Source organism: Ostrea edulis, chromosome 8 (genome assembly GCF_947568905.1).
Source record: "Ostrea edulis chromosome 8, xbOstEdul1.1, whole genome shotgun sequence".
Lineage (NCBI taxonomy): Eukaryota > Metazoa > Mollusca > Bivalvia > Ostreida > Ostreidae > Ostrea > Ostrea edulis.
The window spans coordinates 6042714-6058779 of NC_079171.1; the positions used below are offsets into that span (position 1 = coordinate 6042714).

General features: G+C 36.0%; 2 protein-coding genes and 1 pseudogene across 2 annotated transcripts in view; 2 read left to right on the top strand and 1 right to left on the bottom strand.

The window, feature by feature from the left end:
• The window catches only part of LOC125661140 (sterile alpha motif domain-containing protein 9-like), a 223972-nt gene that overhangs the window by 148607 nt on the left and 59299 nt on the right, over positions 1 to 16066 (top strand). The window lies entirely within an intron of this gene.
• On the top strand, positions 230 to 2301 carry LOC130049859 (uncharacterized). The gene is made up of 2 exons (XM_056148047.1): positions 230 to 273; positions 533 to 2301. The coding sequence occupies exon 2, from the start codon at positions 563 to 565 to the stop codon at positions 2228 to 2230; it is 1668 nt and encodes a 555-aa protein (XP_056004022.1). The 5' UTR covers positions 230 to 273; positions 533 to 562; the 3' UTR covers positions 2231 to 2301.
• Positions 9173 to 11752, bottom strand: LOC130049390 (uncharacterized; annotated as a pseudogene).

Below are 16066 nucleotides of genomic sequence, written 5' to 3' on the forward strand. Positions count from 1 at the left end.
AACTATCTATTTTGTATTGCTTGTAGGAGTTTTGAGATTGATCACTGTTCGTTATCTTCATCTTTCATCAAGTATTTTGGATGAGAGCAAATTATATCTTCTGACTTAAATGTTGACACAGATACCCAACATTAATTAGATCAAATAAACTTTAAACCATTCAAACAGGTGATAACACATACTAGTGTATGCAGGCCGAAACGCCACGCAGGTATTTAATCACGGGACTAGACGGCAGGTCGAACGAGGAGAGAGGCCATGTTGGATTTTCAGGTTAGACAAAATTATATATACGCATTCTGCCATTGTAGTGTCGATAATATAGATATTTCTGTGATCAATAAGATATATCAGATCACTTAGATAAAAGATTTCAAAGAATTCGGAGGGGTATATCGATGCCTTATACTTACAATTTTACTTGAAATATGAAATTAATGACCGCGGTGTATTATAACATACTGTAATTATACCTGATTAATTATTTTGATCTGTTAAAATATTTTATTAAGATCCCCCTTTTTATTGACAGTAAACTACTCGTGTGATCCCGGTGTAAGAAATGCATCCCCGGCGCAGTATTCAGCAAGTCCTACTGTGTGACCTCTGTGAGACTGTCCCCTTACAGAGTCATTGTGAAGTTTGTAATATAAATCTATGTAAGGCCTGTGTTGGGGAGCACCTCTCTGGTTCGTTTGAAAGGCACAATGTCATGCCCTATTTACAAAGAAAGTCTACTCCAAACTACCCCAAATGTCCCGAACACGCCGAAAAACCCTGCGAACTTCACTGCAAGAATTGTGACATTCATGTCTGTATTAAATGCGTCTCCTCAGGTAAACACGAAGGTCACAAGTTATCAGAATTTCCGGAAAAATTGAGCGTTAAAACACAAAGTTTACAAAAAGATTTAGAGGAACTCGAAACCAGAATTTATCCCCGATATGAAGAAATGACGTACGATGTCCAAACCGAAAGAGCCGACATAGAAACATATTACGGGAAATTAAAAACAGCTGCGGAAGAGGAAGGTGAACTCTTAGAGCGGGAGATCAACGCCATTGTCAAACAGCGGAAATCTGAAATTCAGGAGATGAAAAACAAGCACCTATTCACCCTGTATAAAAATGCAGATGAAATAACACAGATAATTACTGAACTCAGACAGATCATTTCCGACTTGAAATCAATACTAAAATCAAATGACGTCTCCTTAATCTCTAATTACAAATCCAGGAATTCCGAATTTAGAACATTACCGCCTGAAATCCGAGTTACATTACCGAGTTCTACTCCTCAGAAAATAAACACAGACCAACTCCGGGAAATGTTTGGTTGTCTGTCGCCATTATCCATTAACACAGAACATGGAGGCACAGTGAAGTTAGCAGAAGCTGTATCGTCTCCTCTAGTTAAACCACTGCTTGATGAACCGCGCCTCGCCGCCATCATAGACACTGGGTATAGCGGACTATACAGTGTTAGCTGTCTGAGTGAAGATCAAGTCTGGACATGCGGGAATAACAACACCATGAAGCTGCTCAACCTCCAGAGTAAACTACTGACATCAATACAAACCAAGTCAGGGGACACACCGCGGGACATAGCAGTGACACGGGACGGAGATCTTGTTTATACTGACTATGATTCGGTTAGACTAGTAAAGAATAAAAAGATACGGACTGTCATCACACTACAGGACTGGGTACCCCACTATGTCTGCAGTTCCGCCTCCGATGATATCCTAGTTACCATGGTCAGTGTTTATCTCAAACAATCCAAAGTCGTGCGTTACTCCGGCTCCAAAGAGAAACAAAACATTCAGTTTGATGATCAGGGTCGTCCTCTCTATTCATCTGGCTATAGCTATAAATTCATCAGTGAGAACAGGAACCTGGATATATGTGTGGCTGACTGGTCAGCTAGAACAGTAGTGGTGGTCAATCAGTCAGGGAAACTCCGATTTAGATACACTGGTCATCCTTCTAATACCGAGCAATCATTTACTCCAGTCGGCATAACTACAGACAGCCAGAGTCACATCCTGACAGCAGACAGTGAAAATCAGCGTATCCACATCCTAGATCAGGACGGACAGTTCCTCCGTTACATTCACTGTGATTTACGCCGTCCATTCGGTTTATGTGTGGACATCAGAGACAGCCTTTTTGTGGCTGAGTGTGACACTGCTAAAGTGAGGAAAATCCTATATTTATCAGCACAGTGTTAAATATACATCTCTACAGTGTTAATTACCTATCTAAAAACAGTGTTATTTACACCAGTGTTTTGGTTAGAACTGCTTGTTAATCACATACCTGTGTACATTACATATACGTGTCTGTGATGTGTACTTAACATGCACTTGTGATTCTGAGTTTAACTGATTGAACATTGGTCTATCACTGCTGTTTTTTAATTATATCTTGCAATATATGTATTAGTATATTTAGTGGTGCAATATTAATTTTAGTACATTACTTACTTATTTGACTGTGTTACTAGTTATTTATCTATGTACAATCTTTTGTGCACTAATTTGACTGTGTTATTAGTTATTAATCTCTATACAATCTATGTGGACTAATTTAACTGTGCTACTAGTTATCTATCTCTATACAATCTTTGTAGACTAATTTGACTGTGCTACTAGTTATCTATCTCTATACAATCTTTTGTGGACTAATTTGACTGTGTTACTAGTTATCTATATACAATTTTTTATGGACTAATTTGACAACGTTACTACTTATCTATCTCTATACAATATGTTGTGGACTACTTTGACTGTTTTACTAGTTATCTATATTCAGTCTTTTGTGGACTAATTTGACTGTGTTACTAATTATATATCTATATACAATCTTGTGTGGACTAATTTGGCTGTGTTACTGGTTATCTATATAGAATCTTTTGTAGACTAATTTGACTGTGCTACTAGTTATCTATCTCTATACAATTTTCTAATTGTCTAATTTGACTGTGTTATTTGTTATATATCTATATACAATATTCTGTGAACTAATTTCATTGTATTACTAGTTTTCTATCGATATACTGTGTTACTTGTCTCTATCAATATGTGTACAATGTTTAATGTGTATATTATAGATAAACATAATTTAGAATTCAGTCTTACAATATTACTGAGTACTTACTTAGATTTGTAGTAATGTAACAGAGAGTAACTCTAAACACCCGGTCTTTATCACAGATCATCAGATCCAAGGTCACAGTCTTCTGTTTACCATCAATAACGTCACAGCAAGTAACCAAATCTCCACCGTCCTACAAAACAAACACAGATAAAGTGTTATCATGTTAAACTGAATTATCAAGAATAGTCAGTAGTATAAATATGTAAAGGTAATTTGAAGGGGGACATTTATTGCTCAAACGAGAATCAAACCCGAGACCCCTGATTTAATAGTCCGGTGATATAAACATAAAGACCAATATCCATGATTTGACTAGACTGGGCCTGGGGGTTATAACTTTTTTGAACGCGTTTTCATACTCAAACTCTGTGCTCTAAATCGTACTCATATTCAAAAGTGAAGGTTATAAAACATTTATAAAACCATTCTCACACTCAAATGGAGTACATGCTCAAGATTTTTCGAGTATATTTTGAACTTGCTCAGACTTGACTCAAAACAAATACGGTTGAGTATGAGTACAGTGAACTTTTTATAATCTCCAGGCCAGGATGTCTATGTGAGGGGAAGGAAAAATGTATAGCTCGACCTGTAATCAAACCCGAGTCCCCAGATTATTATTCAGGTGTTCTAGCCACTGAGCTAGTCCAGGCTGATATTCATATACATACAGCCAAAAATATAACAACAACATTTACCAGTAATTATGTAATGATATGATGTACTTGCATTTATAATAAGAACAGTTTTATTAGGTCACCTGTGCCAAAGGCTCAGGTGAAATATTTCAATCGAAGTTTTTGGTTGTCGTTGATTAAATATATCAATTAGCAAGCATCCTTAGGAAGTGCAGATTCAAGTTTGTTGACTATTTGGTCCCCGGGGGAAGGTTTGGGACACAATAGGAGATGACAGTTATATGTGAGAATTAAAGGAAAAATCGTCTTAATAACAAGAGGGCCCTGATTAATCATATTGATATGCACCTATCTGCAAGTAGTGCAAATTCAAGTCGATTCAATTAAAGGGGCTCGGGGTGTCATAAAGATCAAAAGTTTTATTTAAGAATACACAGAAAATAAAGACAAGTTATTTCCAATTGTAGCTGGTCCACATTGAATCGTCTTAAATGCAAATTTTCCCAAGTTGTGTGGTGTATATAAATTAAAACTGCAAGTAGATGTAATTCTGGTATCCCCAAAAATCCAATATATCCCTCTTTTAAGGGACAGTAGGCACGGCGGAGACTACAAAAAATCCGTCAGAAAACGATACAGGCGGGTAAAAACTGTGCTGTGGTGTACAAAGACCTTCCGGAGGAAATCAGCACGGTAAGTGTTACAGGCCGCGTCACTCAAATACGGGTGTGTCAGCAGGGTAAGTGTTACAGGCCGCGTCACTCAAATAGGGGTGTGTCAACATGGTAAGTGTTACAGGCCGCGTCACTCAAATAGGGGTGTGTCAGCACGGTAAGTGTTATAGGCCGCATCACTTAAAGCAGACTATTAAAAGGGCTATTTTAAACCCGACATTATACCGTATCGTATCGTCGAAACACCGTATCGTATATCGCTGGACAGGCATATACCGGTACAGTTCAAAATATCGATATATTGATTCACCCCTACACTCAAAGCACAATACAGAGGTGGATCCTGAAATTTTGGACTTGAGCATGTTGTCACCTTATTTATGTTAAGATTTGAAGAAAGTCCTTTCTTATTATCTGATATGCAGTTCCAAGACTCAGAATGTGAATTCCATTGATCATTTTACTGAGAGATTTAGACTTTGAGAAAGAAGGGAAGTTGACTTAATGACATTCAATGTTTAAATTACAGGTGGTTCAAAAGCCTACTCAGGAAGCAAAACAGACACTGGTAGTATTGTCCAGACAAGTGGCTACGTCCGTACAGGACATTGTCCACTGTGCCGAACTCATAAAAGGTACGTAACTCCGCGTGTCTCTGTAACCAACAAGGGGGATGTGATGTATAGTCAACAAATATAAATATACAATTATTATTACTGCAGCATCTGCCTGCTATACTTATTAACGTGCTGGGGATGGCATCTTTATACTATATAACCTGTCAATTGTATTTCCATATGCTAATGTTGAAGTATGCACTAGTAGTAGCCAATTACTCGAAAAGGGGGGGGGGGTGTCACTGAACTTAGATTTCATAGTACTTCAGAAAAAGGTTAGAATGGCACGATGTTTTGTGAAGACGTGTCCCATAGTATATAAGTGATAAGCTGTGATTCCTTCTGTTTTAGTGAGCCAAGTTGCGGGAGAAGAAAGTGTGTTGTAACCCCTATGTCATGTTTGCTTTGTTTTATTTGCGTGTATTCTGTCTAATGTCTTGTTTATCAGGAAATGTTTATAGGAAAGCACCATGTGGAAAGCAACCAATCAGAATGGAGCTAGGGGTTGTTCAACCAATCAGAATGGAGCTAGGGGTTGTTCAACCCAGATGATATAAATTTGTTGAAGATGTTCTTCTCTTCTAAATAGGAAAATTATTACTGGCATATTTGAGGAGAAAAAATGTATTCAGTATTTTGTCTGTGCACAAGTATGAAGAATATAATAGAAGATTCTGGGATAATTTATCTATATCATATTCATATATATATATATATATATATATATATATATATATATATATATATGCATGCTTATATTTGACTGGTTAATACGAAAACGGAATGTGCAGTCAAGAGAATAATCATGTTGCACTATGGGAAATCTGTCGGGAGCCACATTGTTTCTGGAGTACAACCTGTGTATGTTTTGTCCCTGTCTGCATGCCGTATTTTCTGCATTATTCATCTTGGTCACGAAGCTCGGTGGTAGTATTTATATGCCCATTTCTCATATATTTATACTGTATTGATAAAATTGCTGACTCCTGTCACAGGCACTGGAAGTTAATGTAAATATATAGTATGTGCATGTATAAAAAAAATTATACATGCACATACTATATATTTACATTAACTTCCAGTGGCCTATAGCACACGCAGAGTTACGTTTATTTCTGACGTAAATCTACATCTACGACGGTTAGTGAATACTGTCCCACACGTAAACGTAAGATACGTCTAGATTTACTCCACATTTAAGAACTTTAGTCAAATGTGGGTCCAGACTCACGAGACGGAAGGTACCACAAGGCCTAAACATGTCTTTTATGTAACTGTAGACAAATGACCAGCCAATGGCAAATAAAACTCCAGATTATCTGCCCTGAAATCTAGATGGCGCGCTCACCGATCAGGTTCAATACTTTTCTCGCCTCCGTAACACTGAAGATCTAACTTGGATTCTTTCGTCTGCGTGAAATACCGACCTTGTTTTTCTACGCTTAAAATGTCTGATTACGGATCGTTGTGTCTTAAGGATCTGAGAAGTGAATTGCACCGGTGAAATGCGCGAGTTTCGGGTCGAAAAAGAGAGCTCGTAGAAAGGTCTGTTCAATATTTTGCGTGTATTCAACCGAATTTCCTCGATAAAATTCCAATCGCGTGTAGAAGTTTTATCAAATATATTAAATGAATACACAAGTCTGTGCTTTTTTTTCAGACTTGAAGCTTATGACAGGAATGATAATTTTGGTGGCTGTGAAAAAGTTGAGCGAGAGTATGAAATGAAAGTCCCAAATTACGATCAGTTTAAAGATGTAAACAAAGACACGCAAGTCACACCTGTTAAAGAAGAAGCAATTGCTGCTTATTTGGGGAAAATGGGGAAAAGTCTTGATGACCATGTGAAATATATATATGAAAGCAAGTTTCTGAAATATGTGCGATTGGCGTGTGATGTAGATATGTTTTTTGTAAGGGCTGAATGTAAAGCAGAGATGAAGAGGAATATTTCATACAAAGTTGATGTGTGTGTTGATGTTGATGGCTGTGTTGTGCAGTGCCAGTGTGAATGTGCAGCTGGGATGGGTCCATCTGCTACATGTAAACATGTGTGTACTGTGTTATTTGCATTGCAAATGTTTTGTGAGTGTGGTGAAATTGTAACAGAAGAAACCTGCACCCAAAATCTCCAAACCTTTCACCAGACTAGACCGTATAAAGGCAGTCCGATCAAGGCCAAAGACTTGCCTTTGGCAAATCGAGACCTGGATGTTAACTTTGACCCTCGGCCAAGAGCATTTCAGAATGCAGCTGGATACCAAGACACTTTTCGAAATGTGTGGTTAAACCATCCAAAGATAAATTCTTTCCCAGTCTCTCAGCTGTATGCATTAGCAAATACAGTGGGTTTAGATAATGATCATGACTATCTACAAGAATCGCTCTCCGACAATTGGTTAAGACAAATGAACATAACACATATAAGTGATGACGACATTTTTAAGACAGAAAGACAGACGTGCGGACAGAGCAGTAATCCAATTTGGCATAATGAACGGAGGAAAAGAATTCACTCATCTAACTTTGACAAAATTTGCAAAGTAACAGAGAAGACTGACTTTAACAAAGTAGCAAATAATCTGACAAAATATTCACCACAAATATTTGCCCCGGCTATTTTACATGGTAAATGCTATGAAGCTCTTGCTTTACAGGGATTTCAAGATAAATCTGAATTACATGCCCTTAAATGTGGCATTTTTATGTCTAAAACACACCCATATTTGGCTGCATCGCCTGATGCTATCATTAATGACAACACATTGGTGGAAATCAAATGTCCATACACAGCAAAAAACAAAGAAATATTTTAGGAATCTGTCTCTTATCTTAAAAATGTGAATGATGAATTGAAACTTGACAAATCTCATGACTATTACTATCAAATCCAAGGACAACTGTTCTGTTCAGGTAGAAAGGAATGTATTTTTGTAGTTTATACTTTAAAAGACATGAAGACAATTAAAGTACACAGAAACAACACATTCATAGAAATAATGCTCCAGAAACTAGAAAAATTCTTCAATTGTCATTTCAAGAAATCTGTATTAAACAGATTTTATTATCATATAAATGCTGAATAAATCTTAAAATCATACCTAATTGATTTATTTTAGCATTTGTATACATTTGACATACACATATTAACATTGAATAGTGATCAATATAGATTGTACCTCTTTTTGTAAAGTTAATATTTTCATAAAGTACATCTATTTATGATACATTTGAATTCAATCTGGGGTGTGGCTGTATGAATAATAGTAATATGTACATATCTTAGTCTATTTTATTCTAATCTTTGAACTTGTACAGTATTGTAAGGATAAAGTCATATATATATATATATATATATATATATATATATATATATATATAATTCAATAAAAAAGCAGGAAAATTTACAGTTCCAAAATGTATTTAAATCACTAGCGCTATCTGGATTTTAACATCCATCCTCAGGTGAATACAAATTAATTTGTATTCACCTGAGGATGGATGTTAAAATCCAGAAAGCGCTAGTGATTTAAATATATTTGTATTCACCTGACGATGGATGTTAAAATCCAAAAAGCGCTAGTGATTTGAATATATTTTGGAACTGTATATTTTCCTGTTTTATTGAATTATTTTGACTGTGTGATATCAACTCTTTCTATTTGCAACATGTTTATATATATATATATATATATATATATATATATATATAAAAGCACAAAAACCCAACAACACCCTACTTTCTTAAAGTGTCGGATCTGAGAAGATACAAGGCCAGTAAAGAAATTTATTAAAGCTAATGGCCGAGTGGACTTACGCACTGGTTTGACAATCTTGCTAGGCGGTGGGTGCCGTACGTCGCTGGTTCGACCCCGGGCTGGGGCGAAAATTTTCAGTACCTAGTTGTGATTATTTAGTGCTTTATATATATATATATATATATATATATATATATATATATATATATTAAAAGAAATAGAATAAACAGTACACAAAGTTAAAAATTTAACGCAAGCGCTTTCATTTTATAATTTTATACATAAATATGGCCAATAAACATTACCGTGACATGCCTATCAATTTCCTTAAGCATGTCTAGGAACAATGCACTTTCGAAAATTGCACAGAATGAAACATACAGAAGAAATTTCACTAGCTAATTTTGTCTCTGTAGAGTTAAGAGGTCCTTTTAAAATTTTGAATGTTTTAGCAAGTCCAATCAACATCTCAATATGCACTCGCTTGCTCGAAATTTTTCTGTCTCTTAAAACAATCTTATTTGACATAGGATTTTGCTTTTTAAAAAATGTCGGAATGTTAACCTTTACATCCTTTGGTGCAAAGAGATCCTGGACATTGAAACCTTTATCTGACATTATGGAGTCCCCAGGGTCACATATGTTAATAAGAGAGCTACGTTCAACAACTTGTCTATCACTGGTAGACCCCCCCCCCCCCCATATGCTGGAGAAATGTATGATACAAGTCCTCCAGGTGTGGCACCAACAAGCACTTTAATAGTGTTTCTGTTTTTGTATGTAGAAAAGGTTGACTGTTGTGCAACAGGGGGTTTGGGTTTTTTCACTGGGATCTCGGTCCCATCAATTATAACTCTTGTTGAGGGGAATTTTTGAAAGAAGTCGCAGGGTGAAAAGAAAGTGACTGTGTCTCTGTCAAGCCAGAAATTTATTTCTTGAAATTGTCTTACCATGAAGTTAACCCATGTAATCCAAATGTTATCTACAGTTGTTTGTGATATGCCAAATAAGCGACTTAATTCAAAGTTGGGTTTGTTCTGTCTTAATTTGATCAAAGTTAGAAAAAGTTGGTTTTCAACTGATAAATTTTGAACTTGGTTATACAAATATCTGAGATGATAGGCAGCTTCACCTAAACAATGCAGTACAAAAAGAAAATCTGTGTAAGAAGCAAGGCCAGTGTAAAACATTATACCCTCACTGTCATGAAAGAAATTTTCAATAGACATCATGGGTGTTGGGAGAGTTTGACATGATGCCTCTATGAGGCTTACATCTTCACACTGTTGGACATCAAGTTCATTAATTCGAGCTGATGCTGCTATGTCATTATCCATTGTCTCTATGGTACAAAAGCTTGAGACATTCGAAACGTCAGCATCATCACATTCCATAAAGACCTCTTCTGTTTCATCCTTTTCCTCCATCGTATGGCAATTGCGAGCAGCTCTCCTTTTACTTCTTGCATGGTCAGTATCCCTGTATCCACTCCATGGGAAAACTGACGGCACAGTATCTGGCTTTCTTTGCCTCTTCAATGGATCAGTTCCTAATTAAATAATTATAATATCATATATGTCCCTATCATATCTATCTTTTTTTTTATCTTGCATGTAATTTAATATTTTTAATGCATGTTTTAGAAGTTCATCTTAATGGAAGCTCAAATAAATCTGTGGTTGGAGGTTTTAGCAGCTAGTAGTATATAAATGTATAATACATAATGTATTTTCACTTAAATTGAATCGTAAAATGTTATATTAGAACAGACACACACATTTGCAGTGTGTGTATAATAAATATAGATAGATATATGTCTCTGATTAAAATTCAATTTAATTTTTTTTTTCAATAGAATTATGGAAATTCAAAGATAATAGTTATTCTTAGCCTCTATGACATTTCTTCAGGTCCTTTAAATTCTGCACACTTGTCGGTCTTCATTGTTTTCTTCTGCTGGCTAGCTCAGTATAATAGTGGTCATGGTATTGTGTGAGTTATGACACAACAAAATAGCAATGAAAAAGCAAACTTCATAATAAGTTCACAAGTTCGACAGTTTCATTGCACATTTTGAGGTTGTCAATTTTTTCAACTTTTCCGCTTGGTGAAAAAACAAAAACAACAATTCAGTCAACAAGAATCAAATTATTTCAAAAACAACAACAATAAATCTGAACTGATGTATAAATAGGACTGTATTTACAATCAAGTGTGATTTGATATTCCCTATCCTTTATTTTCTCCGAAATTTGAAATCCCTCAACTGCATTTTATAGTCCCTTTTAAGTTAGAGCACATTCACAGCACAAAGTAAGTGCCTCTTTTTGTTATACTATTTAGTATTTATAAATACACAAAGTACCCCCCCCCCCCCGGCAAAAACAGCCTACTATAACTTTATAAAACGTTTATATCCAACATTAATGTTAACAAAACATCGTTTAATATCATTGAAAACTATAAGTATTCAAAATAATACTTACCGTGTGAAGTTACTGTGATGAAATCGTCTTCGATAAAATGGTTGTGACACACGACACTGTAGGGCCCAGAGCACCAGAGTTTGTAGCGAAATTCATCACAATTTCTTTTGATTGCCAGAATCCAAAGTTTTCTAAGTTTTTATCTTTTGGAAAATTCAAACCACCGCGGGTTGAACAACCAAGAACACAGCAGCACGTTGGCATGACCGATGAAATTACCTCTTTCGCTTTCGAGTGTATTTACTACCGGAAGTGTGTATTGAACCTAAAAGTTCGTTGCGCCACCTATGTTTTAACAAAGGGGAAAAACCGACAAATATCGACCATTAAATAGTACTTACTAGTACTCTACCCGACAGTCATTTTTGCTACGTACCTGCAAAGTCCCTAAAATAAGCTGTCCTTCAGATTCGACATCCATTTCGGATTTCCGTTGGTGTCTTCTGCTTCCTAAAGACAAATAACTCTTGTAGATTTTTAGTGGTTTGAAATGAACAAGAAAGGGGTTGTTCTTGAGTAAACTCAATGGTAGCATCACCGATTTGCCAATGGTAAACATTTAAGTCATTGGTACCATTGGATCATTGTGCACTCTGAACGAGATTGGGTTACAAATGGTGAGAAATTCAACAATGGTACCATTGGTACATATATACCACAAGCTGATCAATTAGTACGAAATGTCAAAGATATTCACTCATATCACCTTTGTGAATAATTTTGCACCAAGAAGATGCGTTTAGAAATATATTTTTAATTCCTGTCAATTGCGCAGCCAGGTGTACAAACGCACAAACGTCCCGACCTTTTTTTTTTTTTGCAACAACAAAAATACAACAACAAAAAGACAAAGGGAGAGAGAGAGCGTGCGCGCGCGCGCGCGCGAAAGAGAGAGAGAGAGAGAGAGAGAGAGAGAGAGAGAGAGAGGGAGAGAGAGAGAGAGAGAAAGAGAAAGAGAGAGAGAGCTTGGGAGAGAGAGAGAGATTATAAATATCAAAAGGTAGTGGAGGACAATATTTATGACAATTATATTTGTCCTCTCCGGAATTGTTATTAACAGTTTATATCCACTCCTCTATGTCGATATATCTTGACATGTTTCAATTTTGAAGGAATATACAATGAACATTCATTTTAAAATGTATACATAGGTCAGTGGCGGATTTAGAGGGGGCGCAGCCGCCCCCCCCCCCCCCCCCCCCTAAAATTTTCAAATTTAAGGTAAATCGCGGTATCTTGTTTGGAAAATGTATTAAACGATAAAAGAAGCAATAATTTCTTCCACTCCCGGAGAATTAAATGACAAAATCTTTTGATTTCTTGAATTACTTTTTTGGGAGAATTTAATTTTTTCTAAAAACTCCTTAAAATTTGGGTCATTTTATTAATTTCACCTTATTAAAATGATAGAAAATAATACAAATGATTAGATAGGAGAAATATTTCAAGTCCCATAAAATCTGTAAAATCCAGGAGCTTTCGGGGGCTTCACCCTGGACCCAAGTCGCGCGCCCGTAGCCGCAATTCCTGGATGCACCCCTGTAGGTAATTTACAAGAAAATGAGTTGAAAGAATTCTCTAGTCTTTGTTATTTTAAATCTTTACAGGTGTATTTTGAACATCAATGTAAGCTTGACTATTAGTCAAGTACTTGGTCTGTCTAAACCAGTCAACCAATCTATCTGGTATTGTTTTGTCTCTTCAAATGTCTAAAATTGCATGTGATAGGTTCGTCATACAAAGATATTGGACAGATCCTTTCACAATTTTGAGATTTTACAAGTGCCTGTCCGCATTTCGTACAAAAACAGAACAGACCTCGAATATGGCTGCGTAACAAATTTTATACAGTGTACGAAAAATGCGTTCAGGAGGGTCAAATATACACATCAAAATCGTCTAAAATTTACTAGCTTTCGGGGGCTTCACCCTTGGGCCCCCACCAAGGCTTGGTCTTGGACCCATTTGGGGCCTTAAGGCGGCCCCCAACCCCCCTCCCTGCTCGGGTGTCCATATCAAATGTACCCTGGCTACGCTGCTTCCTGTTAATGACTTTCAACGTTAGATATTTATATATAGATTGAGAACATAATGGATACGAAGCCCCAGTGGTGTATGAAGGAAGCAAGTTTGAAGCAATAGATTCAAAATCTGAAGCGATGAAATGATTGATAATTCAATGATTCCAAAATGAAATTGTTGTTCAATATTGCTTCATCAAATTAATTCTAGTGTCTGCAAATTAAGAGTTTCAGTTCAAAATTAACGAACATTTTACAGGTGATTGGAATTTTGACTTAACTCTGAGTTGGTTTCATGATACTGGGGTCTGACTTTTCAGTATTATCAGGTGGTGTCTCTCCGACATTGACAGAATAAGAACAGAATATCAAGATTCGGGTGGAGATCTGAATTTAAGGTCGCTCACTGCACTAACACTTATACTTGTATGATTCACAAGATACAAGATGGCGTTTTAAATGTTTTGTAAAATTATTTGTATCGATCGATTTGTTTGTCTATCATAGCAGATCAGTGGTTAAAGCATTGAACTGCAGATCTCGAGTTCAAATCTCTCAGAGTCTTGTTCATATGTGTTGAAATTATTTTTAAAAATCATGTTTTTATCCAAATTTTGATATTTTCTGCCTTCTGGCATATATACTTATTATATATCATCATATCTTTCATGATTAAATCAATTGATACTGATTTGAAAAACAATTTCAGGGTGCAGTGAGTCAAAACATGTCAGTTAGACCCCCCCCCCCCTTCCCCCTTTCGATCCAGTTCGCCTCCCCAATGTCAAATACTTGCCGACGCCTCTGCAAAAGGCATTGAAATGGTCAAATAATACATTGAGTATCAAATTCAACTCTCTATGAATTGAAAAAATGCAAAGTTTTCAGCAGCTGGTGTATAGTTTACAGAAAATGTACTACAATGTGTGTTCTGGTCTCGCTACCCATATTACCAACCAGATTTTATACCATCAGTGCATTCTTTATCTGTAGGCAATGGTAAGGTAACTCCATATTCGCAGTTTTATCTGATACAAGTTTAAAAAGTGTATTTATTTCCATTCATTAGAGTTAAAACTAACAAATGATCAAATATTATGGGTCATCACACTTTTTAAGATGTGAGACATACATATCAACGTCAGAAAATTGCAATTTCCCTTAAACAGTGTTATCAAAATTTCATAAAAACTGGTTATGACGATATAATAGCATTCATAACAATTTCATAAAACTGTTTCTTTACAAAAGTATACAAAATGTCTGTAAAAAATAAAGGAAATCTATCGCGCAATAGATTTGATAAAGATATCAATAAAAACAGAGTTATTGCCCCTGGGTTCAATATTTTGAAACTTATCGGTGATTATCTATAACTTATACTTTTAAAGTAGTTTATTTTTAACAAGATTTTTTACAATAACTATCAGAAAAGACTCAAGAAAATTTATGTTCCTATCATGCATAAATCGAAATAAATCGTTGATTTTGCAAAATCTGATGACATCACAGGAGGGTGAAATTACAGTAGACTAATTGTACCATTAAGGATATATTCTGAAAGTTTCAAAACAAACAATGATATATCAACAAAGAAAACTAAAGGACTCGGGTTACGAAGGTGACCCGGCCCGGCCCGGTTTTTACTACCCATTTTACCAACACCACTGACGGATTTAGAGGGGGTGGGGTCGCACGCCGTCCCTATAATATTCAAAGTTTAGGTTACAAATTAGTGCGTACTATAAAAAGAGGGAAAATGAAATCATATCTATAATAATTGATTCTAAAACGTGAATGTCAAAATACAATAAAGTCCCTAACTCCGTATTTTACATAAGTAGGAGAAATAAACACTATATCTTGCTCTAATATTGTACACACTTAAATGAATAACTGTGTAGAGATTCCGAGTTGATTATATTTTTTTCAATAGGAATACTAGTATGAATTTCTTAAGAATTGTTTATATATACCTTGGTTTAATTTTTTGCAGCCCCTCCCTCCCTCCCAAAATCATGCATTAATTATTTTTTTTCTTAAAATCTGCTTCTTATTTAAACAAGAGGCCCATGGGCCACATCGCTCACCTGAGTCACCTTGGTCCATATCAGAAGACTTTCTATATATATTTGCATGTAAAACCGTAGTCCTTATCATGGCCCCAATCTACCCCTGGAGGCCATAGTTTTCGCAAACTTGAATCTACACTATGTCAGAAATTTTTCTTGTAAATGTGAACTTCTTTGGCCCAATGGTTCACGAGAAGAAGATATTTGAAGATTTTTCCTATATATTTGTATGTAAAACTTTGATCCCACCTTGTGGCCCCATCCTACCCCCAGGGGCCATGATTTGAACAAACTTGAATCTGCACCATATCAGAAAGCTTTCATGTAAATATCAGCTTTTCTGGCTCAGTGGTTCTTGAGAAGATTTTTAAAAAAAAATTCCTATATATTTGTATGTAAAACTTTGATCCCCTATTGTGGCCCCATCCTACAACAGGGGGCCATGATTTGAACAAACTTAGCTCTGCTCTATGTTAGGAAGCTGTTCATGTGAATATCAGCTTTTCAGACTCAGTGGTTCTTGAGAAGAAGATTCTAAAAGAATGTCCCTATATATTTGTATGAAAAACTTTGATCCCCCCTTGTAGCCCCATCCTACCCCAGGGGCCATGATTTGAACAAACTTGAATCTGCACTATGTCA